The following is a 27,887-nucleotide window of genomic DNA, read 5'->3' as shown; positions in this document are numbered from 1 at the left end:
TGTAACACTGTGCGTTAATATGAAATTATTGACTTTTGGTGACAGATGATATTTTATTACCTCATTGTTTTTCTGGTAAATCAATTTTTTTTAAATTAGATTTTCTTTTCTCTTTTATTTTAATACAGCATCCATCGACACTTAAAAAGAATGACTGACATGACGAATCGACTCACAAGCCTAGCAGTGACATCTGTCGTGGTGGTGCGAAAAAGACTGTTTCATTCGTTCATTGTTTCTTTCACTCTTTTGTTCAGAGTTCGCCTGTCCATCCTAGCGATCGTTACTTCCACTACCTTGCAGGACGGTCAAACCGTTGGCGACACGTTTAGCCTGTCACACCAACTGCTGTTGCCAGTCCCACACCTCACTTGTCGCGACTGTTGCAGACCAAGAAGCCAGCATACGGGACAATATTAATGATATGTACTGATGGGGTCACGACCTCTTCAAGTCCGTTGAACAGGCAATTATTGAACAGGATTTTCAAGCTGTGCGTTACCCAAATATCCAGGCTGTCAACACTTTGTTTTCAACGACCCCCTTTGACCCTCTCACCTACGACCCGTTGGGTTCCGGAGACTGGGACTTGATCGCGAGCAATCTATCCGCAGGAAGGTCAGAGAGCACTAACCTTCCTGTTGCGCAACCGCTTCTCGCGAGCGCGCGTTGCTGCTTAGGCGAAGGCTGGCTGTGTGCCTTCCCCGTTCGCTGCGTTGTGAACCGACATCGAGGCTCTCACCTCTCACCTCTCACCCCGCGGTTCAACCACCTTCCCCCCTGTCCCCCCCACCGCTCACCGGCCCGGCACCTTACGCAACTTGACGGGCGCAGGGCTCGCGGGCCGCTGACCAATCAGATCTCGAGAGCTGTCGTGACGTGGGCGAGCTGCGGAGAAAGACCTGCCTCGCCTTCAGAGTCGCACGATGCGATTGGTCGGCTATGTTTGGCTTGCGTTACGTGATTGGGGAAGAGTCGATTTGCATGTTCGAAGGGTGGAGGGGAAAGGGAACCCCCTCCTTTCTCTCTCTCTCCTTCCCCTCAGCCTCGGTGGCAGCGCCGAGCGGACCACGAGCGTCATTCGAGGTTACCTCCGGCAAGTGTGAGCGATAGGTGATGATGGCGTCTGGTGTGCAGCGACAGACTCTGTGTAGTGAGAACGATGCGCGAGCATCGGTTCTGTTCATGGCTGACCAGGATTAGTTCTCCCTCCCCCACCCACCACCACCACCACACACACCCAACCTCATCCTCATCCTCACCTCCAACGTGCACAGCTGACGTGTCAGTGCATCAACCTGTGGGAACGTCAGACACACGCGGGTGTCACGAGGGGCAACACACCCCTGGTAAACAGTGCCATCAGGGATTTCCCCACCGTGTAACGGCGCATGGTTACAGTCGTAAAGTAAATCACAGCCTCACAGCTGCATCGCCGGCTCCTCATCCTCCTCATCATGAAACACAGCTCCACAGCTGTGCTGGAGGCTCGGGTTCTCTCTCTCTCCTTTTTTTTTTTTCATACACGCCTTGTAATGTGTAGCTGAACGGTTATTGGAAGTGTGAGAGAGTGTGCTGGTGGGGGGGTTGTTTCGCCGGGGAGGGGGAGAGAGAGTGGTGTGTAAAGCTGGCGGCTGTGCCGTAACCCTGACCCCATCACGCCTTGCCCTTACGACTGACCTCCGCTTGAACTCGCCGGCCTGAGCGTTACCACACCTTTGCACTCGGAGAGCAAGCGAGCAGATTGTGTGGACTGAACAAGTCGCCGAAATGCCAAGGTAGGCACTCCATTCGTTCACTCTTTTCTCTCTCCATGTGTGTGTCATTCTCATACTAGGGTCGCGATCTGAGTATCTGTTTATTTCTTGACAAAAAAATAAATAAATTTGTAAATAAAAATAAATAAAAATTTCTGTAATGTTTGCTCAGCGAGACAATGTGAACGATCCACGTGATATTGTCGAACCGTTCATAGAATGGTGTAAACGGGTGGTTTGTACCCGGAGTGTGTGGTTGAAACCGTTACACAGACTGTTGCGCAAGGACCGATATTTCTGACCTTCAGTAAGTCTATTGATCGTGTAGTCGCTAGTCTACAGCACCCCGCCAGGGTATGTGGTAGGTTTTCCCAGTATTTCTACTGCAGTCATGGTTACGGCCTTCATGGCGCTGCCAGCGTCAGGCCGGCCTCTTTCTTTCCTGTCGACAGAGAGAGAGAAGGTTGGTGGTGGGAGGGGAGACGTGTAATGAATGTTTGAACCACAGAAACATTCCCAGGCTGCTTGGCTGGCATGTGTGAACATGCGCTGAACGCCAGGAACGCGGTAACATTACAGGGGTGGGTGTGCAGGGTATGCAGAGACGTGAGAAGACTGTTTCCATAGAACCGGGTGTGTGTGTGTATACACTGGGGGGACTGTGATGAAGGGTGGCGGGGGAGATGTGGAGTGCATTTTTAAAGAGAGGAGGGAAAGTGGAGTGCAAAACCGTGTATGGGATTCAAAGTACAGCGGTCGGCAGTGGAAATAAGTGTTGTGGGAGGAGAATAACTGACAGAACACAATGATGCGTGAACACACACAACACATTGTGAATCTTAAAGACCCTGTTAACCATTTTGACAGTTTTTTCCCCTATGATCGGTATGTAAAACTCTGCTAGTCCAAATATTTAACCAAGCAGACCTTCTAAAAGTATCATCAGCCACCCTCTGTCATCTCATGGTTGTGAGTAGTTTTAGATGTCCAGCTTCTTTCATGCTTTCGCTCTTTCACCGGAATTTCCTTCTGAGGTGACACAATATTTCATTATAACTATATAACATATTTTTTTTACTTGTAATTGATTGACACAAACAAAGAATAGCAACATTTTTTCTGAGATGAAGAAAGGACAGTTAGTAATGATGATGATTGTTTCACGGGTTTACCTGCTAACCTGGACATGCTCTCCCTGTCAAAGTAACCAACCACAGTCGCAGTCTTATCTTCAAAAGTCGAACAACAAGCGACAGCGACGACTGTGACCTGTGACTCCACCACCACCTACTCCTACGACATAACCGCATCACTCGAGCTCAAGTGATGAATCACAGGTTGAAGTTATCAATCATCAATACCTGGGCTCGGTGTTGTTACACAATAGCAGTGGGTGGCATCAGTCAGGTGTGTCATTTCCTGGGTTACACAAACCTCGTGATCAAGCACAATGGAGAGGAGAGAGGTGGGTTGGGTGGCTGGAGAAACTAGACACTAGCCCGCTGTTTGACCCAGTGGTGGTGACCCCGGGTAAGAGTTCGCCAAGAATGTGGTTGACACTTACTTTGTTGGCATTGGTTTTATTTTACATTTCTCTGTGTAGTTGGTTCCAGTCAATCATACTGTTTGCTATCCACCGTTTCCAGGTGTTAGGGTTCGAAGCCGCTTGCAGTCTCAATAATTTTTTGTTTCAACATCGTTTGCTGTTTCATTGTATTTATTTATGAAAATATAAGTGGCTGGAATGTGTGCCTGGCACTCGGGGACAATTTCCTCAATAATGATAGTGACTGGACATGTTTTTCAGAAACTGTTATCATGTGGCTGGCTGTCACAGCACTTAGCGCTGCCAAGGGTGTGTTTCTTGTAAAATGCAATCTGCGATTGTTTGCGAGAAGTCCCAGGCCCCACCACACCATCATCACCACGCCCAACATCCAATGTGCCGTCGAAGTTGCGATTATCTGAATCGATGACCCGACCGACGACCTTCCTTCTTCCCTTCACGCACCGCCCGCCCGTCCGCGAGATTTCACACTCGACCTGCGCGGAAGAGAGCTGCAGCAGGTGGGGCAGATAACTCTTCCGAGGTCACTTATCTCATCTCAAACAGGCTCTTTATTTCCCATTTCGGGCCCAAGAGAATTCTAGTCGCTTGTTTCGGTGAGACGAAAGGAACTTTGGGAAGTAAACAGTTCAACTGAAGGTTTATATTGTGTTTATTACTCCCATCCTAGCTTTCGCCCCACCTCATCTCCCTTTTCATCATTATTTATTTCATTCTGTAACCTTCTGACATTTGTATTAAACATATTCGAAATTTCGAGACTTTATCCACCGGGCACATTAAATAGTTTAAATTCAACACCGACATTTAACACACGCTCATTCTGAAATATTTTTTTCAAGAGGTCCTTTAGTGCTAAGGGGTCTTTCGGCCGATGGAGGAGATAAACCAACCTTACTTAGTTTTGGCGAAGTCATGTATTATAGTGTATATAATATTTCCTTCCTAGATGGAGCAGGACGTGTGCCGATATCAGAAAAGCTTCCGCTGACCGGGTTGATGGTGTTGATGAGTAAGACAATAAAGTGTTTTCGTTAGTTATTTCCGGCGAGCTAGTCTGGCTCTGGCAATGACATATTCTGGACACAGGATCTGAACCGCACCATGACAAGTGAACATTATCAGCGAGAACTAAGGGGAAAAAGTTTGGAAGGAATACCTCGAGTTATCTCCCCACAGAACGTATACGCTTACTCCATGTCTTTGAACTCATGCCTCGGTCTTCTGCGCATGCGCCTATCGGCTGCGTCATTGTTGAAATAGAATCAGTTTACACTGAGGTCTGCTCAGCCTGTTCTCCACTTGGTCAAAGGTTCGTCTTATGTCGAATACAATAAACAGCCGAGGACAAAGGCGCTTGAAAGAAAATAAAAAGTTGTTGCGATCGCTGACATCTCTAGAGATGAAGAAGTGACTTTGTAGTGGGGTGGGGGTGAGAATAGGAGGAATGGTTGCTTAGCAAAGAGACTGCAAGCAGGCATTTCATGGGTTTTCCCCATCTTCACCTACGAGGCATGGGGGTAGAGGTGGTGGTGGCGAGGAACAAAAAGAATGGTTGTTGAATGAATTGAAATACGTGGGTATGGAGGTATGTATGTAGGGGGAAGAGGAGTCGGAGACTTTTAGGAAGGGATAGTGGATTGTTTCTTGTCAAAATACCATCCGTCTTTGTTTGTCCACAACAGACAAATGTTTCTTTGTTTGGAGCTCCCCAACATTAATCAACTACAACAGAAATAAAAATACAGACACCACCAACCACTCACACTCATCAACCCACACTTGTCCTCCACGTCCATTTAACCCGACCCACCCCTATATTAAACACTCGTGTGTTCGAAGGCTCAAAGGGGTGGGTTATAAACGGATTGGTTGTTCCGATTACTCACCAAGCCCCCTGTTCTTGAAAGAATTCAAAAATAGATAAATAAAAGCCATCCAGGGTACGAGCTGTCAGATCACGTGACCCTCAAACAACGTGTTGCTTACATTAAACATTCCTTCACCAACCTACTTCCTTCTTGCGAGTGGCTATCACCAACAAGTCGGCTTGTAGTTGTTTAGGCAGACGAGAGAGAAATCGCCGAGAACAGCCTTGAAACACGACACTTCCTTCTCTCTGAGTACGAACGAGCTCCGGTGAGAGAATTATGCGCGATTTAAATATATATAAATATGGTAGACTTCCTCGTCATTTCTCACCTGTTCCTGTTTATGTCAAGGCCAGCACGCGCGCATTTGCCACGTGTCTGGTAAATATTTACTTTATGAAGCGTGGGTGGGAGGGTGGGTGGTGTGGTTGGGTACTGTAACTGATATACCCACCCATCCCCGCACCCAGGATATGAATAGGAGGGTGGGTGAGGATGTGGCTTTTTTTGACAAGGTGTTTTGTCGCATTTTGCTCCTCATCTCTAATCCAGGTACCCTGCATTCTACCCCGACTCTACCCCAATTGTCCCACACCCAGCCTCCACCACCCTGTTTCGTGTTTGCTGGTTGATTATAAACTGCAGCTCGACTACCTTCACCATAAAAATTCAATTTTTAAAAAAGTAGTCTTCACTTATCTCACGCCATCTTATTGTCTCCTCATCCTCCATATAGCTGGTTGACTGGAAAATGCATTGCAACTGAGAATCGAACCGGACAGTGTGGAAATTTTTGTTCCAGAGCCGTTGCTACTAACTATCACGTGCTCATTATCCACTCACAACCTTTTAAAGATGTTAGGTGTGTAAGTGAGTGAGAGACAGGTGTGTGTGTCTGTGACATAAGATCCCCAACTGCTGCTCAAACTATATTTGCATTCTTCCTTCTTTGGATTAACGCCAGTTCTGTGACGGTTGCGTGCTACCTGCAAAGTTACCTGCGCGGTGTTCTACTTCAGCCAGGTGAGCAGGTCGCGAGGTGTTGGCACATCGCCCAACGACGTACGGCAGGTAACATGCGACCTTGACACGCTCTACTTCAGATGCTACCCTCGGGGCGTGCCCCTACACGCAGGTAACACAGCCACCGGTAACAACTGGAGAAACGGGTGATGGGAGTTGGAGGTGGAAAGGCAAGGACTATGTTCAAATTTAAATATTTATGGCAGTGCACAAAGCTAGCTGCAGAAAGGGATCCGTAGTCCCCGGATGTCGGAGACAGTATTTAGTAGAAGGTTATTATTTGAAAACCTGGGATTTCTTTTAGTTTCTGGGCGTTTCCTTCGAGCGGAAGCATCAGCGAGTATATGGATTTTTTACGTTTTCAATGTATTTGTGTTTCCTGGAATATGCAGTATATGTAAAGACTACCAAAAAATAGTCCCCTCGCTCCGAAATCCCCCCTGGAGTTTGAAATAATCAGCGCAGTTAGACACAGGGAGACGTCCCCTGGCCTGCTTTGTCTCTAACCTCCAGTGCCGAGGGCAGGGCGCAGTCGAGCTGCACGCCATTGACGGAGTGCTAACTACCACATGCAGTGTCACATGACGCAGTTAACTGGGGGGTCCCCGTCCTCCCACTCGCCCATCCCGCCTCCACCCCTCCATCAATCTTTTCGCGTTCACAAACGAGGTAGAGAGTTTGCCGCGGTCGTCAGTCGTCTGCGTTCTGAATGACCGACGCCACCAAGGAGGTTAGAGACCACTCGGTGCGTTCCACTGAAGGATAGGTGAGTTCAACGAGCCGTAGCGAGTGATCGTGCTGACGTAGTTCAGAGGACAAGGAAGGGGGCAGTGAGGGTGAGGAGGGACTGACTGTCTACTGCGCAGTTCCATGCTGCGTCGTGATGGTGTTCATAGCAGCTGTTGTCGTAGTCGGGTGGGACAAGTGGCGGCATGTCCGCGGTCAAGGTGCTGCAGATGGGGAATGTCGGAGTAGGGGAAAGTTGGCCGTTGGGGGATGTGAGTACGTCACGTCCGGCTCCTATTGTCCTCGCTCTTGAGCGGTCAGTGTCCACTGCTGCAAGGACGGTAAGGTTTACCTGTTCTCACCTGAGCGGCGTGATGGGTTTATTGTACTCGAAATTACATCAAAGGACGGGAATCGATGGAAATAATTGTGTGCATTGAACTCGATGAGACTTCAAGTGTCGGTCATGGTGCTTGAATAATGATCCACATCGTTGTTGCTTAGCATCTGGAAGGAGAGTGTTTCTCATACTCATCCCACCCACTCATTCTCTTTCCTTTCCATCGGCAGTTTTCTTTATGTTACTTGATGATTTTTCGATCAAACACGTTTAACGATCGAATGGAGAAAAATAAACCTACTACAGGTTGCAAATTGTCCTGGACACATGTGACTTGCCAGCAGATTTTCACTTCCTGTAGCTGCCCCCAGTTCACCATTGTCCGACACCACCTTACCATCAGAGTGATCTGAGTGAGGTCCCAAGAGCTTGCGCAATCATTTATGGCAGTTGTAAAACAAATAAGGAATGAAGATTTATTTCTGACCAATAAGTGTATACGAGGGACGCGAAATATGAGAGAAGCCAAAATGTTCAAATACTTAAAGGAGGTTTCTGAAAACAAAAGAAATGAAAATAATAGGTTCGTAAGAAAAATCAGTGTTAAAGTGCAGAATTCAATAAGTTTACTTTGATTCTACTTGGTATCTTTATGTATACACTGCTTGCTGTCTTACATGGGTGTGTAATATGTGTTATGTCACGTGACAAATAAGGATATGTGTGTGTGTCCACGCGTGAGGCCGTGCGTGTATCTCTGCATGCATTGGTAAAGTGGTCTATCAGGCCAGGTCTGAGAAGAGCAGGAAGAAGAGATGCTTACATAAAAATCAAAAGAGAAGCAATGTGTTGCCGAGGCCTCACGAGACTCACTATCGTGTGTAGCAGCTGCTGGCACCACACTGTCGCCGGTGACGTCACACCGGAAGCGACAGTCCGGACACAAACGTCGATTGTCCAAGTGTTGCGGCGAGATGTCCAGGACCACTTGGGGACCCGACAGGATGCCCGTCAGATGGCGGCGCGTGTAGCAGCCCAACACGAAACACCCTTCCTCCGTGTTGTTGTTGCTGCAGCACGCACTGCTGAGCCCCCCTAACCTCCCCCCGACCCCACCCCACACCACACATACCCGCGCACCCTCCGTGCGGTATGACTGTGGAATGTGGTTGGCGTTGATGGCCATATTATCGTGACACCAAAAGCCACTCCCACAGTCATTGCACACTAGGGCTGTGCGTAACCCAGGGGTAAGAAGGTCACAGCTTCTTCGTCTTTGGAGTCGACTTGTTTCTGAAACCGAATCTTGTCGCTTCCTGTTCCACAGTTCCTGCCTCTCCTTTCTCCACCTTCCATCTTCTTCTGAAGGATTGACTTCGAACCAAAAGTTGACTGGTATACAAGGTGAGGGCAAAGGCCTTTTCTTGCTCGTTCCACATTCTGCGTATTTCTCCTCAAGTTGAAAATTTGAATTTCACTGATCCGTGAAAAGTCTTCGGTCTGTAGTGAATTCGGGTACAGGAAGAATACCCGGCCGAGTCCTGTGAGCTGTTGCTGTTCTCTTCAGATCCACAGATCCATAACTCCTGTAATATTCACTAAATGAAGTATTTTCTATTTATTTGTTATTATGTTGAGGGATAGGTCCTTGTTGGTTACAGGAGACTGTCGAGGTCGTTGAGTTGATGACAGAAGGTAGTTTCTTAATTTTCATTTTAATATAATATTAATTTAATGACTACACGATAATATATTATTATTTGGACACTCAAGTTTTCGTAACATCCTAGGAAGAAGTGGTGGGGCAGAGCACTTGCAAGAAGTGGTTAGCTAACCCTCTTTTTCTCGCCATTGAAACATCCGGGTCTGTTTTCCGTCCCGGAAACTCGTGCTTTGCGTGTATCAGTGTTAATGGAAGCGACACCAGTGCCTCGCCACTTCTGTCACTACAACAACAGCAACAACTACGCACTGCTGTTAGAACTGAAGTAAATTCCATACATTTTTTAGGTAGTACTTTCTGATTCAAAGTCAACGAGGATTTTGAACAGACGAGAATCAAATATTGGCGGAAGGCAGACGAGGGTTAAACAGAACAGCTGCAAGCATCCGCAGGTTGGAACAGGTCAGGTGTCATACAGGATTGGACACTGATGTCAGCACAGGGTTGGATGCTATACTACAGGAGAATGTGCCAGCAGGCTGTGTGTGTGATATATATAGTGTGAGTGACAAGCCTTTGACTAAGTGAGCAGTACTCATGCACTAAGTCTTTCCCAGGGTATGTCAGACCGACACACTTGACAATTCGCTTGTCATGAGATGCCCCTTCCCTTCCTCAACTTCGCAAGAGGCTAAGCGTTGGTCTTGCCGACAGACAGCAGTCCACCTACATACACACGCCCTTGCCCTGAGCAGTACTCAAGTACTAAATCTTCGCCATGGTATGTGATTCCCCGCATACAGACTAACCGTTTAATGTTTAGGGTATTGTACCTTTCTCATACCTACAGGAGGGAGTGGCCTAGATAATTATCCACCTTGAATACCCGCTTGCAAGTATATAAATGTGTTGGCTGTTAGGACACTGGCGGCGGTCTTTACAAACAGGTCCTCCTGTATTCTGAAAATGGCTGGAGTCTTCAACAAACGCACCCTCTCCTTGCTGCCACAAAATAATTTTTAAATAGTCTGTGTGCCGAGCGCATGCAGCCCTAAATTCCAGTTGCTGTTGGTGACTTTAAAGGCATTATTTACATATTCAGAGTTCCACAATTTAATGTCCTTGATCCTTACCTGTTCTTTTCGTCATATTATCCCCACCTTCATTGTCCTAGTTTTTAAAATACTTTTCCGAACAGACACTTTAAGGTGGTTTTTTTTTTTTTTTTAAATTTCTTAACTGGAAGTCATTCGCGTGTCAAAACCGTTTAATGGTTCAGGCAGGTGGTGCCACGTCTCCTGGGACCAAGTGCGGCAACTGGGGGCAATAAAGGTGCACAGCTCTTCTTTGCGGTTGACAAGGCGGGTAGGGGTGGGTGGGATCAAGGTGGAAGAAGGAGGATATTGCAGGTGTTGCGTCGCAACATGCGTCTTCGTCAGCAAAGCCCTCGACAATGCTAAGGAGGATAGAGTGGCCCACATCTCACGTGCGGGTTCAGGGGCTGTGGTGTGTTTACAAGGCTGCGGGGCTTCGAGCACAAGACCGATACACACAAGACTGATTGATGGCACGCCGATGGGGGAGGCAGGAAATACAAACACATGGTGATACCATTAACTGAGGTTGCTTGGTGACAGCAGCTTACTTTTGTGTGTGTAATCTTTTTTTATGGCGATAACAGTGAGAAATCATTGAGGACAGAGACAACATTGACAATAATATCAAGGTGGTGATAATATTAAATAAGGCTGACAGAAACACGGTAGGTGACAACAGTTTTCAATTCTTTTGTTAGTCGTTGGTAATAATAACGACCTGGAAGGTGTAAACAATGTGATGGAGGGTGAAAGCCTTATTTTTAAACCGTTTGGAGTACATACGACAATGGACATTCGCGAGCATGATCCTGTTTTGGGACAGGCATATCAATACACATTCAGAGACATATATACACAGATATACGCACACACAGTGCAAAATATAAACAAAGTTGATTAATTCATTAAGAAAGCCGTTTTAGAAGGAATATGAAGGCATCTAGGTCAGGAAAGTTTGTTTACTGATTGGGCAACGGCACTTCTGGGCGTCCGCACTGGTTGCACCCTGGCTGAGGTACAACTGAAGACGTCCACGTGTACTTTACTCAAAAACAAAAATTTACAGCAGATTTCTGAATAAACTAATGATTGCACAATCTTCTCACTTGCAGATTACTGTTTTCTGTCACCTGCGGGCTGTGGTGTACTTTAAAGGACTGTCATCAGTTGTAATGTTAACCCCTTGCATAAAATACTCCACACAACTTGTTTTCTCCATCCACTCATTTTCAGGTACACAAAATTCAATGGAAACCCGCAAAGTGCATTAAAAAAGTTATTTTTTCTGCATGGTTGCATCAAAGCAAATGTGTGTGCGCTTAAAGTTTATCTTTTAATCGAACACAAAATAAAATGGTCCATAACAGAAATTAAGACAGTCAGCTTTTATAGCTTTTTAAAACGGCCTCCACCCGCAGATTCATACTGATTGGCATCCAAAAAAAATGAGAACATTTTATTAAAGGAGTGTGATCGATACGCGGGATTTTGACAGACTAGCGTGATCTGTACCCGGGCAATATACCGACATCATGCGAGAAAAAAGTCAGTACTATTTTGCCACGAACCTTCCCAGGTTTTTTTATTTCTAACAATTTTTTTTATAGAAGTTTCTTCGCGCCATTAATTTCCCGAAGTTTACAGCATTTTATTTTTAAAAATCAATTCTTTTATTCGTAAGGACAATTTTCATAAAAAGGAAAGTGTGGGCTACTTTTTTTTTTTTTTATAGAAATTCGTGTGTAGGGGACGGGGTTGCGCACGCGCAGCGCGTGCGTGCGTGCCTTCGTGTCTATCCACGATCACTAATATAATGGAAAATGTAGAAGTGTCTATTTTTGTGTAAATTTCCTTCTCTTCTCTGATGCATGAGTGGGTAAGTCGTCCTCTCCCCTAGTACAACGAAAACAGAAAATACTTCCACCTTCTTACTATCACGTGCTGTGAATAAGTGAAGTCGCTTTGAGCCGCCGCTGTTCTGCTCAACAACGCAGCCTGTGAACAAAACTAAAGCAAACAAACATACAAACAAGCAAAAAACACCCGAATATAATAATAATAAGATAAGGATGAATGCAAACAGATGAAAAATGTAATTAATCGCTTTCCAGACTTCGTGGGTCCTTGACAGAATGAATGGACGAACAAGCGAACAAACAAAAGAAACTTAAATGAATAAGGGACGGTTTATATGACTCACCTGATTTTGTGCCCCTTTGATGGAGTGAATACACAAATAAAACCAACGACTTTTCTACCACCCTCTAAATAAAACAGTAATAAAATGAACAAACAAGCAAATGAAAAAATGAATTCGGGGAGGGGAGGGATTGAATCGTTCAGCTAACTTTATGCGTCGATGATAAATTGAATGAATGAACAAATGAAAAGGCAGTTTATCACTCTAACGGTTATGTGGGTCCTTTATGGACGAGTGAATGAACGAGGAAAGGATACACAGACAAATGGGATGGAGAGGAGGGTTCAATGCACACGTGTGCGCCGTCAATTCTGCTGTGAAGACGAGGTGGGTTTTCAATAAGAGTAATAATGGCTCGTGCAGATGACGCCACAGTAAGCCCATGAGACATTGCGCATGCGCACTGACACACACACACACAAATTATAGCATTCAGCTGTTTAATCTGCTTTGGTGGCAGGTGGTTGGAGGAGGGATCGAACCCAGTCCCTCCCGTTATTGCGCATTTAACGAGCCGAGAGACTGATTATTATCACTGTGTGTTATAACAACACACTGAATGTTGTACGATGTCCACGTGGCCTCTCGCTAGTCTCAATCTGTTATACTTCGTGACACCGACCGGTGAAGGACATTGTCAGTGACCCCATGAGTTTGCTCGTCGTGAAAGCTTGCAGCTGTTGAATGCTGGGTCGTGGAATAGGGACACCATCTGGAGCTAGCACAGACGTGACAAGGAATGGAATGATAACATTGACGAGTCCACCTTTAGTCGAGGATGTCATCGAAGGGGAAGGAAGGGTCTTAGTCTAGTGGGTGGTCAGATTGTGAAAAGGAGAAGGTCTGTGTTCAAGGCCTGCTCAGGCCTGTAGCGAAAAAAGACTCCACTCCAGCAGTCCAATGGTTTGTCCAAATTTTCCATTTTATGGTCCAAATATAATATATATCCAGTAGATGTCACTCTGTACTTTGATTTTTTTAAAGTACAGTATTCAAGTGTCTACATGACGGTTGTATAACTGTTTAAACAGTCGTCCATCCATGTTTGTCCTGTTAACATCGGCCTTGCCCTGTTGCGAAGTGGGAGGCCGTCAGATCTCGGCAAGGCATTTGACAGCCAATATACAGAACCTTGCAGTCAAGGATATAAAGATTCCTATTGTCAATAAAAATTTGTTCATTATTTACATTTTTTTTTCCTTTTCAGTGCTATTCGTCAGTGTCTAATTATTACGGTGCTTGACTCCAGTATTTTTATTTTAATGGTCATCAATCGATGAGTGGCATTGCTGTTGACATCCACACCGAGTGGCTCCGGCGACGAGATGACAAGATGGGGTTAGAGGACAAGGTGTTTGTGTCAACAGTTAGTGGACTAAAGGTCTTTTATTTGTGGCATCGCAGCTTTAATGAGGTTTCGATTCTGTATTCATTCCGCAATAATGTTGGTCGGCACAGTTATCCGCAGCACCGCATTGCCTCTAAAGTTCCGAGGAAAAATAGTCGCTTTCCGTTTGGTGTCCTTTGAACTTTTCTTTGTCTAACGAGGTCAGCGGTTAGAAACTGCAAAGACCAAGCTATTGATTGACTACCGTACTGAATGTTTCATTCCTTCCTTTCAGGAGTCTGGTTTAGGGTTCGACTGCCACTATCCGAGACTTTCTACGAAATTGCGCGCGTGCGTACTACGGCGCATGCGCTGTGAAAAGTAGCGGGGACTTAAAAAAAGTAATTTGAACTCTTCACCTTGGACTTGCCACATTAGCTGGCCATGCGAGACTGGCAGTCGACTTTAATCTTTGAGGGAGGCGAGGTTACAAAATATATGGTACCTCGGAAAAAGTGATTTCGTTTCTTTGGTGTCCTACTTTAGACTGACCTACGACTGCACTTTTCATCAGGAATTCGTAGTTTCTCGCGGATTACCTTCTCCACTCTCTACCTTGTACACAAGATTGCCGAGACAGAGGATTGTATTGTAACCGAAACATCATAAGACGCCATCTTGGGAGTGGTTAATGTGATAACTTGCTTAGGTAACTATGGTGATGAAGTCGCCATCCTGGTCCTCCTCATATTACAGTCAGGTTTAGCAAATGTGAGTTCAGTAACTTAAACCCTCATCAATGTGTATCGATATGGTCAATAATATATTTTGAAATTTAACTGTAGTCATGACCTTTGATCTCTCTCTCCTCTGTGTGTGTGAGGCTGAAGATAGATGGAGCAAGGTTTCCATGGTTGCCGCACTTGTGAGAAGCCCGCGAATGAGGTCACTGGTGGGCCAAGCACTGCCTTCACCCTGACATCCTCCGACTAGCAAGAAGACTGTTAGGGGACAAGCCATTGTTGGCATGACCTTTCTTTAGTTCCCTCCCTCCCTCCTCCGTCGTTAACTTCATTTTGACCTTCGTCTTCGTCGTCGGTGTCATTGTTTACTGCCATGTACTAGCGGGTGTAACTGTTGTTTCTCACTCTTAAGTTCTTCATCCAGGAATTTGTCCGCTCCCTGCCTAATCACGGTCTTTCCTTTAAAATTCTTCCGCAGAGTCGTTTTCAAACGGGAAAAAAATTTGCAAAATGCCTCACATGGTGGAACGCTAGAAATTGTGGATACTAGTCGGTTCGAAACCCGTGTAATGCAGTATATTTTACACATACCTGTAAAATGAGTACCTGAGTTGTAGTGATGGAAAACTATAATAGTGATTTTTTTCTCATTTTCTCTTGTACTTTTATCTACCAATTTTTTTTGTCTTAAAATCTTGAACAATTTCGTTGAACAGTATCCGTTGTCATGAGAAATGGAGATTATTAAACTAAAGAATGTGATGATGAAGAGAGAGTTATCGTTTCTTTGCGGCCATTTTGCAGGTTCAGCTGGCTGGCGACAAGGTGACGTCAGAAGGGTGTGGATGCTTCAGCAGGCGTGAGATGGCTGACAATGGAGGTGGGGACAGGAGCATTAAAACTACACCCCCTTCTCTCTCATCACCCCACGCGCTTTCCATTTCGGCTCAGGGCGTCGCGAGCGAGCAGAAGATGGCCGCCGGCGCTACTAGCACCCTCACCAGAGAACCAGAACAGCAACAAGAACAACAACAACAGCAACAACAACGTGACAACGTCAAGATGGGCATGTCTCCTGCCTCCAAGGGCTTCTACCAACGTAGGGGATCCGCGGACCGCCATCGGGTGCCGGAGAACAATTTTGGTGGTGGCCCCGATGGCGACGAAGACGATGACACCGTTGTTGCACGCGGGCGGACACTGTTATCTCGCCAGGACAACGACAACTGCAACGGGAGCGAGGGACGTAACGGCTCACAGCGGCGACCGGGTGGGCGCTTGAGGGTGCAGGACCAAGACGGACCCCTCGACTTTTCGGTCAGGAGAAGGGAGTCTGTATCGGAGAGTTTCACGGACGATTCCAGAGCCTCGTCTTCGCTTAGTCCCACGAATTTCGCGGGCGGGACAGGCTCCCCTTCGGCCCACGGATCCCCCGAGTTTGACGGGCTGTTTCCGCATCATCACAGCAGCAGCAGCGACGTGGCAGTCACAGCAACCAGCAGTTTCAGATGGCCATGCAGCAACAGGGCGTGGCGACATCTGTCCTGGACCACGGAAGGGCGCGGCCCTCGGTCTCCGACGAGTCCGAGCTGGTTGGGCAGCCCAGGACAGTGCCGCTAGCGGCGACAAGGAGGCTCACCTTCACCCAGCTCCTCCTCTGCTGGACACCTCCTGTCCAATGGCGGTTCCGGCAAGTCTGCATCTTCATCGTCACCATTATCGTCATCAGCCGCAGCGGCAGCTGCTGCAGCAGCGGCACTTTTGAGCCAGAACGGCGCCATGCTGGGACCGTTAAATAGCCTCCCAGGCGCATTTTTGATGGACCCCCGTCGGGTGACGGGCGTAAACGGAGGTAAATCTCAACGACCTTTCAAGGCTTACCCCAAGGAGCTGTTACAGATGCCATTAGGTACCTTGGCCACCCGAGCTTGAATCCACTGGTGGGGTTCGATCCGGGAATGCTACAAGGACTATCGCTCAGCCAGGAGGAGCTGATGGCCATCTACTCTCAGCAGATAGACATCGTCAAGGAACGCGATAAGCATACCCTGACCACCGCCAGCAAGACGACCACCGGCTCGTCCCCATCTTCCACTTCCTCCAACGGCAGCAGCAGCGGACGGCGCTCCCTCAACATTCGAAAGACCCAGCTCCCACCGGCCCACCCCCACCTCTTCTCGCTCCGCCCCATCTCTGTCTCTGCCTTCTCCTCAATACACTCCCAACTTCCTCTCCTCCCCTTCCAACAGCTCCTCCAAAACCCCGTCGCCCACCTTGATCCATTCCGCCGCCGGGCCCATCCCTAGCGGAAGCGGCATGGGTGTCGCCTCGGTCGCCAGCCCTTTCCCGCCACCTACCGCTCCGCCGCTGGTCTCGTCCACCAGTTCCGGGTCAATTGGCGGGGGGTCACGCAAGCGGCCGCGGTCGTTGCCGGACAGTCAGAAGGACGATGCCTACTGGGAACGGCGCCGCAAGAACAACGACGCCGCCAAGAGGTCACGTGACGCGCGGCGAGCCAAGGAGGACGAGATCGCCATCCGCGCGGCGCTTCTGGAACAGGAGAACCTCAAACTGCGCGTGGAGGTAGCGGCCCTCAAGTCGGAGACGGCCCGCCTGCGGTGCTTCCTGTACAACAGTAGTTAGACAGTGTGCGGCCCTTGGAAGAAGAAGCAAGATGGTCCACGGCATCCACGTACCTACCGTCTGCCATCTTTCTCTTGGAGTCCTGCGCGAGGGAAGGAAAAGTGGTGAGAACAGTGTTGCTGAGATCACTTCCCGTCCTTCCCCGCCATTCCACAAATATCGAAAGGCTGAGTTTTTAAATTTTTTTTTTTTTAAGTTTTTTTTTCTGGAAGCTGTCCACGAGAAGATCTTGGACTTTGACATGTTGCGATGGTAAATCTTATTTCCATCTTCTTGATCTCTTCTGCTGTCGGTCGATGTGACATGACATTTCTATGGTGATGACTTTGATGATCGGCAGATTGTTTTTAATATTTCATTTTACCCCAAACTTGTTGACCTGCTGTGAGAACTACCTCGTGTGAGCCTGCCCCCACTCCAGACCTCCTGGGCTCAGGGAGACAAGACAAGAAGAGAAAGAAGACTTTCTCCCTACCTCTCTTTACCCATAAAAATTCTCTTTTTACACACTTCCGACGAGAAGGTAGACAAAGGACTTGTCTAGCTTGGTTCATGTAAACTTTCAGATGAAGTCTGATGACGGAGAGCATTCAAAAGCTTGAGGAAGCAAAGAGGAGAGAAGATGAAAATTTTTGTAGGTGGTGGCTAGCTGCTTGAGGATTAACGAGAAGTATCCGTGCGTATTTTCCCCTTCAGAAGATTTTAAGTTTAAGATGTGATTGTCAGAGGGGTGGTGTTCGTGTGTTGTGTCCCTTTCAGTTACTTGGTCCTTTTCTCCCTACGTGTGTGAGACAGAGAAAGAGGGAGAGAGAAAACTGAACGAGGTTAGTGTTTTTTTTTATAATTAATATATTTTTCTTAAGGGGAAAGAGAGAGTGAGGAAGAAAAGGCGAGAGCAAACTGCTACCTCAGCTTTTGGCAATTTTTTTTTCAATTAGTTGGTATCTCCTAAAGCGCAAAAAACAAGAGTGGTTGGCCGCTTCAGGGAAAAAAATTATATATTTTGCGGTTCACACCACGAGAATGCTCTGGGAGTGGTGCTTGATGCCACTGATTGGCTGCAAGCAACTTTGGGAAGAATCCGTTTTTTTTTTTTTTAATTGGAGGGAGGTTTTCGTGTTCATGTATATAGCACATTCATTTTTGGTGTCACTTTGATATTACTGTCATCATGTTGAGGGCACGGTGATTTCATACCTGGTGACTTGCTTTGTTTGGGGGGCGTGGGGTGGGGGAGTTTGTGAGTGGGGTACCTTCTGGGACAGGGACTTGGTTCCTATTTTTGTATGTGTCCTTTTTCCTTCTTTCATTCAGCAGATTGGCAAGTCCTTGTAGCACGGACTTATACCATTCCATACAGAATATTTCCACACACATTTCTGAGCACCTGCCTGTGTCTGTGTTAACTATCGTGTCAACCTCACACAAAGTTGAATACCTCCGGACCAAGGTTGTCTTATCATTTTCATTGTAAACTCACATTGATGCGCCGTAATTTTAAACTCAGACTTTTTATTTTGTTTTATATTTTTTTTTTTTACCTGGACGAGAGATATTTGCGTATTCAGGTGATGCCTGATCCATTTTAGAGAAAAGAAAATGCTTGCCTCGATTATATTCGTTTCTGCTAGCCATACCTCCTACCCTCCATCCTGGGAAGTGCATTTTGTAACTTGTCTTTTCTTGACTGCTGATTGCCTTCCTTTGTGGATGCAGGTGACAAAACAGATGTTGTATTATCACCTTTGTCTTCTATCCCGCCCGTTGTCCATCAATTCCCCATGACTCATCTTCTTGGAACTTTAAGGCCTGGAACTCTACCTGCTGACTCCTACTCAATTTTCCGCATACCTCAAACATTTCTACCTACATTTTACCGAATGGCCTCTCTGGTGATCAAGAGTACAGGTAAATAGCATGGCACATTATGCAATAACATGTTTATGGTTGTTCGGTCTCTCAGGTAGATTAAAGTGTTGTATGTTGGTTATAGTGATTACATTTCTTTTACACTAAGTTTGAAATATTTTTAAATTTTGTGCCCTCTGTGGTCTTTAAACATTTCAGGAATGCGGAAGGACAAATCAATCCAATATTTTAGAATTAGTCCTTCAAATGTTCAGGAGCGGTTAGCAATGCCAGGTGTAGGAAGAACGTTGAGTAGTCAGGATCTGGTTTCTGTTTTGGAATAAATAAAACATGTTCGCAAAGTTCACAGGCAAAGAAAGAGAGAAAGACTACAAGGAAGCGAGGTTAAGGTTGGTGTGTCAGTCAATCAGTATGTGGTCCTCACCAGTTGGTGGCTAGACTCCGGGGTCAGTCGGCGTCGTCACCTAGTGACCTGCTGGCGTGACTGACTAACACACGCATTTGTAAACTGTGTAAGTGGAGATGGTACAACCTCCCGGTCCTGGGTGTGCGTGTGGGTTTGTCTTACTGCGGTGTAAGCCCCGGGATTTGCTGGGTTTTCTTGTCTGGGGGACAAAGTGTGGCGTGTCCGGCGCACCAGCCAACCTGAAGTGTTTCACTCAGATCACTTTACATCCCTCCATCTGTGTGTGAGTGTGTGTCTGCGCGTGCAGAGGTGGAGGGAGGCTGGTTGCGTGTGAGGTGGGAGGACAATGAACCATTCATCGGACGCCATCCCGTGTACAGTCAGGCGTGACAGAATTATTACCTTAGCCCTGCACCCCGTGAAGACGGGCAAAGTAAAATGTCTTGACTCTTTGGAGGACCATATCTCTCTCTCTTTCCTTCCCCACTCCCCCATCCCTTTCAGTCGGGTGAACAGCTTCATTGACAGCTCTAGCAACAGAAGTCAAACCAAGACCACAGGGACGTGTATAGGTGGACTGCTGTCTGTCTGCCAAGACCAACGCTGAGCCTCTTGCGAAGTTCTCCGCTGTTAGTCTAGGCGAGCCTAAACAAATGTGACTAAACCGGAAGCTTTGTAGTATCATGCCTCGTTTTAGGAGTTTGCTGGCAGTCCAGTAATACGTTTCTACTCTCGTCAAACGAGTGTTCACATCGTCTTGATAGTTTGTTCTACGAATCCCGCTAACCTCATCTCACAATATTCTGTGTTCACACAGGACACTTAGCAAAAAAAAAAAAAAAAAAAAAAAAATGATTGAACTTTCTCAATCTCTCTCTGAATTAAAATAGGTCTACGACTGCCGTCAATACTAAATTAAGTTAAAATGTGAGAACACGGGAACTAGCTTTGTGAAATTTCTTGATTTTTTCCCCCTCCGGCAAGGTGTGCAATCGATAGTCACACCTGGAAGACCACATTACTCTCGCAAAAAAAAAATTTTAAAAAAAATGGATTTAATCTATTATCAGCGGGTAGATACATTCGTAAATGTAAGATGGATCGTTATAAACCAATGTTTGAAGGAGCAGGTTTTTTTTTCATTCCTCGAGGAAGGAGGCTGCTAGCTTGTGTATTGTGTATATTTACAATGTTTGAAGAGAATAGGTTTATAGCCGTGGGTTCTTTATTATTATTATTTTTAAGAAATGTTCTTGATATTGTGGTGTAGTTTACTTTGGCTGTGAGTGGATGTTCTTTTTATCTACCTCTGCTAAGCTGTAAGGTCAACTACCTCTGCTGTGTTTCAAACATTTCGTGTTTATTTTGCTCGAGGCTGTATCGGGAAAATATTTTCACTGACATCGTGAATGGAAGCATATGCAACACAGATGTGACACTTTCTCCTTCACCTTCGTTGTCCTCTTTGCAAGTGATACATCGTTCCTAGATGATGTTTGGGGACCTATGGTCAGGAGTGCAATCACAGGTATCACGGTACTCGATGGCTGGAGGAAAAGTGTGGGGATGGCCGGGTGGGAGATTGGTGTACTTGTTGCCCCAAGTCACTACAGATATATGCGTCAAGAAGTGGACGGAGGAAGTCATGAGAATAAACAAGAATTACAACGAACACTTTAAGAGAATTCTATCAGTTTTTTTCCCACAATAACATTCTCCTTTAAAGAAGTAAAATGTATGGCGGCAGACTTGATTCCTCAGCAAAAGTTTCCAAGATGTTTTTCATTCTCCTGTTTGTTTGTTTTTTTATTTCTTTGTCTGTCTCTCTCGTGGCTTACTCTTCCGCCTGCATGCACAAACACACTTTATTACACAAGAATCCATTAACATTGTATCGTCTTTGTTCTCAGTTCCCTGCCATCTTTATAACTTTCACTGTCCTTTTTAATCTTTAATCTAATGTTCCACAATTCCTTTCAAGAAATTATTTTAATAGTTAGGAATTTAAATATTACCGCATCGTGTTTCTGATGAACTCATTCTTTACTTTCATCGCATGTATGTCACGTGACACTTTGAACATCGTTGGGTAAAGGTACAAAAATCAGTCTCGTGACCTCAGGAAGGTGTGGCGATGTTCATTATCAACTCAAACACACGTTTGAGACCCAGTAATCACGAATGCTTGAAAATGTTGAAATAACAATAGCTGACTAGTGTTCACTAGAGAGAAAGTGAAAGAGATTCTGTTAGAAGGACGTGGAAGATCTTCTGCATTCCACCCAGTCTTTATCCGCTTTGGTCTTTATGTCCATTTTTTTCCAACCGCGGTTTTTATTTTCTTTTTCTTGCTCAGCACGTGGTCTTGTATTGTGTCATCTTCACATTCCTCGAACCTTTCTTCTGTTAGTAATTGTAATTCACCACGTTACACAGCCCTTCTTCTCCGAACAGATGGACGGAACGTTTGATTAAAGTTTGTGATGGCAAAATCGTCAAATGTGGTCAAACCATTTATTCCCATTGAAAGGTTAAGAAAATGGTCTTCACGAAGTATGGAAATATGAATCTGTGACATTATTATCCGGTTAAAGAACACCCTTCAAGTTCAAGCATGCGCATACACGGTGCAACCGACCTTGCACGCGATTGACTATCACAAACACCGAGCAGACGCTGTCCCTCCCTGTCGATCGGGAGGTAGGCCTGATGGCCATTTTGTACACAGTCGGACACAATAACAGGTTTTAGTCGCCAGGAAACCTTTGCCAAGCTGCCATTAGCCTGCAAAACGACCCGATCCGGGACCCCAAACAAGCGTGAAGGAGTTGGAGCACAATCGGGGCTGAGCACGGCTCACCATCACATCCTGGGGGAAAAACCCACAATGGGCTGGACAGCCACACGGCATCGTTAGTCAATGAAGCTCCGTTGGCTTGAGAGAGCAAATACCTCCGTGTATGGCATGGATCCGGACTGCTTCCTCCGACACCGACCAGGTGTTTACAGTTGCTGGAGTCACTCCAGGGATAACAACAGGAGAGAAGGAGGGAGGAGGAGACCTGACCGAACTAACGAAGCAAAGAAGAGTTGTTAGACGATAATGTCGCTAATGAAGCATGAAGCTAGATACGGATGATGATTGTTGTTGGGTATAAAAGCCGTTGTTGGATTGGTTAAATATACGAAAGTTTGAGCAAAGTGTAGACTTTCTTTACGTCCATTTCTTAGCCTCGTTTCCGTGAAACTTGTCTCCGGAGTAGGGAACAGTTGGGTTTTCTTGTGAAGCTTCAAGTGAAATTTTCATTTTACGGTGGATAGAAAGAGAAAATTCAGGATTGTGTTGCTTGCAAATCTCAGTCGGTCTTCAGTGAGGGGTAGCACATGTTTACACGGCCTCGTCCATACACCTGTCCTTTTGTACCCTTACAAGGCTATAATCTCGCACTTACATCATACATTCCGATGTGTCCTGGGAAGGGCAATGGGATGCCCTGTGTAAGGCTGCAGTTGGACAGGAGGGTGTGGTGTAATAACTTGGGCCCAACCTGAGGGTAAACACGGAAGTGCGATCATTGTAAAGAAAAGTTTTCTATAAAACTGGGTTCCTTAGGGTGCCGGGTGCACAATCGGCATTAGCTGGATGCTAATACTTATCACAGTCATGAAATGTTAGCATAGTTACAGCAAATACTGTAAGGTAACATTCAGACCTGCCTGGACTTGGGGCCGGTCCCAGAATATCATTGTAAGGCAACTGTTCGGCTCACCGTGGGTGGATTGTTAACTGAATGTACTTTATTTTTCTTTTCTTCTCTCACCTGCCTGTCAGGCCATCTCTCTCTCTCTCACAGGTTGATATTACTGAATAATACTATTTATATAGTGTCGTTCTCCATCATCAGTTCGTTTACACAAACTTCTTTCAGATAGGCATCGAATGAACCTTCACACATAACCACAACACAATTACAAACAAAGGGTTGGAGAAAGCTGGAGTATCCGGGTAAAACAACCAACTGTCAACCTAGTAAACACAACAGGTGTCAGTCACATTCAGAGATAGGTGTGTCGTACCCGAGGTATGAGCTCGATTCTCACTGTGGTGACAGGCGCTTCACTAACCCATTCCACCCTAACCTTTTGAAAACCCGCAAATCGGGTAGCTTGTGTCGGATAGTACACAACATCGCCTTTGATGTATTATTATTATTATTGAATTTTATGGAATATGGGTATTGCACGTACAGAAAACAATTATTTGATTAATTAGGCAACATAGCTAATTACAATGTTAATTTGTATTACATATCACGATCAATCAGGATGGCAGTTTCTCAAACATTTTTCCGAGGCCGACTGAGCGCCATCTGGAGGGATGGTTTCCTTGATGGCGAGCAAAGCGATGGAAGTCACGACAACGACTGCGTTGGTACTTGTTCCCAGGGTGTAGCACCGGGGGTTGGATCAATACCCTCAGTCAACAGTTGTGTAACTCAGACCCAGCTGTGACCGTGTAATGGGTCCACTCTCTAGGAGGAAAGGTCGATATATGCTACTCCTCACAATCGCATGACTCACTGCTTGCCTTGCCTCTCTTTGGAAAACACTCGTCCTTCTTGCCTTCTGTCGGCTTGTGTGGATTCGACGATAAGGACGTTTGTTGACTGTATTATCTCTAAGGTAGATAATTAATTGTGACAATAAATAAAGATTCTACCTTAAAGCAGCATGCTCAGTTCTCTCTTGAAACCCAAATTTAACGACGGTCCCTGTGGATTTTTCTTAGACAGGTTTGAAAGGTTGCAGGGAGGGAGTCGGAGAAAGTCTGTTGGCGACCGTCTCATTGCTGGCATTTTTTTCTGGCCACTTGTTGTCATGACTACGGGAAGCGGTTGCACAGGTATGTTTCATCATCTTCGCTCTCGCTCCCTCATCGCTCTTCAAGGTGGGAACATCAGCCTGGCGAGGAAGTTGAGGTGGGACATCGTCACCGTCGGTCTGGCTGGTTGGCTGTCTGGACTCTTTCTTTGAGTGATAATATCCTCCTGTCTGCTTCCTGCCGGTCTGCGGGTTCTGAGTAAAGTTGTGAGGGAGGGAAGCGAGAGAAAGTCCTCTGGGGGAGGCAGCTGCTTTCTATCCTCGCCCTTGTCTTCATCTTTCCCTCATTCCAATCTGCGTTTGAAGACGACAGTTCTGCACTTCATCTCTTTCTCCAGCCTATTCGGGGAATGAATCTCAGGACTTTTTTTTTTACTTCTTTGTAATCAAATTCAATATTTAGTTAGTTTCTCTTCGTTTCCTCGTTTGTACCTACCTCAAGCTGACATTCTCACTTCATCGACTGTCATTTGTTGAGTGCCTACAAGAACCCATTGACAGGTCTGAAAAGTAGGGTCCCCCTAATAAAACAGATGTTTGTTAAAACAATTTTATTTGTAAAAGGTACAACGTGTTCACAATATATGTCCCACTCCTGTTGTTTATTAAAACTAATACTTTAGTTTATTTCATAGTCATTAAGGAATGATTCATGCAGGTGTTCATTGAAAACGGAGACAATCTTCACAGAGTTGCTTAAAAGAAACACTTCTCAAAGGTAGAGAAGTATGGTAGAGGAATAGGATAATCCTCCTCCTGTCCAGTTTGCCAAGGTTTCTATTGTTTGACCTACCTTTATTTGACCTCTCACCTATCAGAGTTTATAAATTTTGTAAAGTATTTGTCCTGTAACCGTCGAGGGAGTAAAGTCTGCTGCGCACTGATTGGTTTCTGCATGACACGTGATTTATTTTTTTAATAGGTCTGTGGGAAGGAAACATCCAGAAGTCATTCTTTCTCTGAATCATCTGACAAGTATTTGTTTTGTAAATTTACAACAAAAACATCCGGGTCCTTGCACAGCTTCTCGATCATATAAAAATAAATGCTGGTTGTCATAACAGTTAAGCAGATTATAAACACAAAATATTAGTTTGCCGACAAGGAGATTCACAGCCACAAAATGTAGACTTAACTGCGACTTGTCCGAAGCCATCAAAGTGTCAGGTAAACTGCTAGCTGTTCCCCCCCCCACATCCGTTAATAGGCTCAAAAGTAACTCGACGCGGTTCGCTTCCCGGAGAAGCCGATAGAGTTACCTCTTCTTATCTGGATGCCCACTGAAGGTCGGGTTATATTTCAGCAATGTTCCCACCCAGTGATACTCTCCATGGTGTAAAAACTACCCTTACCTACTGATGTTGCTTGAATGTGACTGGTTGGTTGTCTACCGAACGATTTTATTTATCATCACAACAGATATAAAGTCTAAAGAATTTTTTTCTCCCCTCTTGCTATACGTTGTTTGTGATAAACAGAAAGTGCCTTTAAATTAGAACTGTAGCCGATGGTGGAAGGGTAGGTGAATAATAAGAAAATTCGACAGCAACAAATCTTTCTGATCCTTCGGTCACGAAAGGGAAACTTTCAGACGCTGCTGTGTTCACTCACTCACGGATAAGAAAACTCACAGCACTGAGCTCTTCTTTCATATTCTTCAGACAATCGCTACCTTTCACCTTTCACCTTTCACCCCGTCGTGTGCTTATTCTGACCCTCGCAAGCACGCTTACTGTCGGACCCACGACGGTAATACTAGACATTTCATGTTTCCAGCCGCAACAAAGGATGCTTTATTTTTTATTTTTTTTTATTTATTTATTTTATATTTTTTTTGCTCTGAACACTGGACATTTTTCTCCTCCTTTCTTTATATTTTCAATCTGAACTGGGTAAATATCACTGGGCTAAATTTGTGAAGTGGACAGAAGTATTTATCGTTTTTAATAATATTAATAGAATGTTAATCAGTCAGCCTTTCTCTCTCTCTGTCTCTTTCTCTCACATGTTCGTATCCTTCACTCCATCTTTCTCACTCTCGTCATCACACATTGATTACAAGAATATTTCTCCGACCTCATGTTCTGTTGTCTTGTCGTTTAGTTGTAGTCGGTTAGTTAGACCGCTCATTTTATTCGTTCGTGTGTCCGTGCTCTCGACCAAGTCTTGACTATTTTTTCGTCATTTTACATCTCAGTGTGAGGTACACACTCACTTAGACTAATTGTGGTGGCTTCATTTCTCAGATACCTAGCTCTGTCATTACTGAGGACCATTTTGTGTAAACCCGTTCATAATATATTTTTTCCAATGTGTCTTTTTTGTGTCGATACACATTCTACTCCAATTCTTGGTTTTTTTGTTGTCAATCTTGCACAAATACGGGTGAAATATATTATACCACATTTGTAATATCTCCTCTGTATAAGATAAATAAAGAGTTGCTAATATTTTATTGTCGTCGCTGCTCAAGTTGTGACGTAGAGTTCGTGTGCGCGCGCACGACTGACATTTTGGTGGTCAATTCTATATAATCATGCAGTTTGTTATTCTCTTTCTCTTGACATCTACCTCAGTATTCTGTATTTTGAAAGCTGATTTCCTGACCAATATGTAACATGACATTACGATAAAACTATGTACGGAACTGTGACGTCACGTGTTCCTTGTTGTTGTGGTGGAGAGAGTGGCGAGGGTGTTGTGTGAAGAAAAAGTTCCATTGTGCTGGCGACCTGTTGCGCTAATAAAGATGACATGATATAAAGCCAGAGAATCTGAGATAGACAGTAAATGAAATCCCATGGGAAAAAAATGGCTTAATATAAGTGTTGATCATGAACAATACTCCGAGGGCACAAAGGGCGACAGGAAAACTAATTGTGGAGAATGAAAGGGTCGCGACACCATCAGACTATTGTTCTGTCACGTCCACCACACAATTTCTTCTTTCTATCTCTTATCATTATTAAAGGCGAACCCCAGAGAGAAATGAGCTCGAAGCTGCCAGCCAGTTGGCCGCTCATTAAAATATCGGTAATTTGTCACCAAAATAATGTAAAATTTTTATTAAAATCCAATTTAAATATTTTTAAAAATGGAACAAAAAGGAACATAAAGTTTCGCTCATGTTTCGTAAATTAATCTTTTATCACGAATGTAACAGTGAACCTAAACATTTGAAAATCATTTTTGCACTCGGATTAGTCTTTAAAAAAAACGAGGTTGAAGCTGTGCGTCCAGTCCATGATCACGTGACCTCATACTCTCCTCTCCGCGTCTTCAGTGCACAGAGCTGCTGCGCATGCGCTTGAGGGAAGTTCCGGTGAGAGACTTCACCACAAGGTAAGCCTGGGGTTGGAGCAAAGATGATATATTAGTTTTTGGTTGGAGGGAATCTGTGAGAACAGGGAGAGGACTCCTTCACTTGCTCTTGAACTTTTGACCGGTACAGATGACCTGTGGTACTTCCTAGGATTGGGGAGCAGACGAGCGGGTGAGCAAAAGAACTAGAGAAACAGGAGGACGAGTGGTTACATGCTAACCTGGATGGAGCTTGGTGCAAGTTACTACTTCTCCTCATTAACCCCTTCTGTTCTGAACATACACATCTACAAACTCCGCCTTTCTGAGAATGATTTCAGGAAACATAAGTATTTTACCATCACAAACATTTGACATCCCACTATTCATTTAAGACAACAGCAACTCACCATACGCGCTTTAACCACGTTTCCTGTTACCATAGCAACAACAGTATTCACTGCTCAAGCCACA

At 45.3% G+C, this 27,887-nt stretch overlaps 1 protein-coding gene across 1 annotated transcript; it reads left to right on the top strand.

Moving 5' to 3' along the window:
* Positions 1-878: 878 nt before the first annotated feature.
* LOC112571115 (protein giant-like) lies at positions 879-26,766 on the top strand. Its single transcript, XM_025249927.1, is given in 4 exon segments — positions 879-1,778; positions 15,119-15,764; positions 15,767-16,104; positions 16,370-26,766. Coding segments are annotated over 3 exon segments (1,512 nt in total). The 5' UTR covers positions 879-1,778; positions 15,119-15,178; the 3' UTR covers positions 16,958-26,766.
* Positions 26,767-27,887: the final 1,121 nt, after the last annotated feature.

Source organism: Pomacea canaliculata, linkage group LG8 (assembly GCF_003073045.1).
Source record: "Pomacea canaliculata isolate SZHN2017 linkage group LG8, ASM307304v1, whole genome shotgun sequence".
NCBI classification, from domain to species: Eukaryota; Metazoa; Mollusca; class Gastropoda; order Architaenioglossa; family Ampullariidae; genus Pomacea; species Pomacea canaliculata.
Note: the sequence above shows the minus strand (reverse complement) of the source record. Positions and strands in the feature narration are given on the sequence as shown.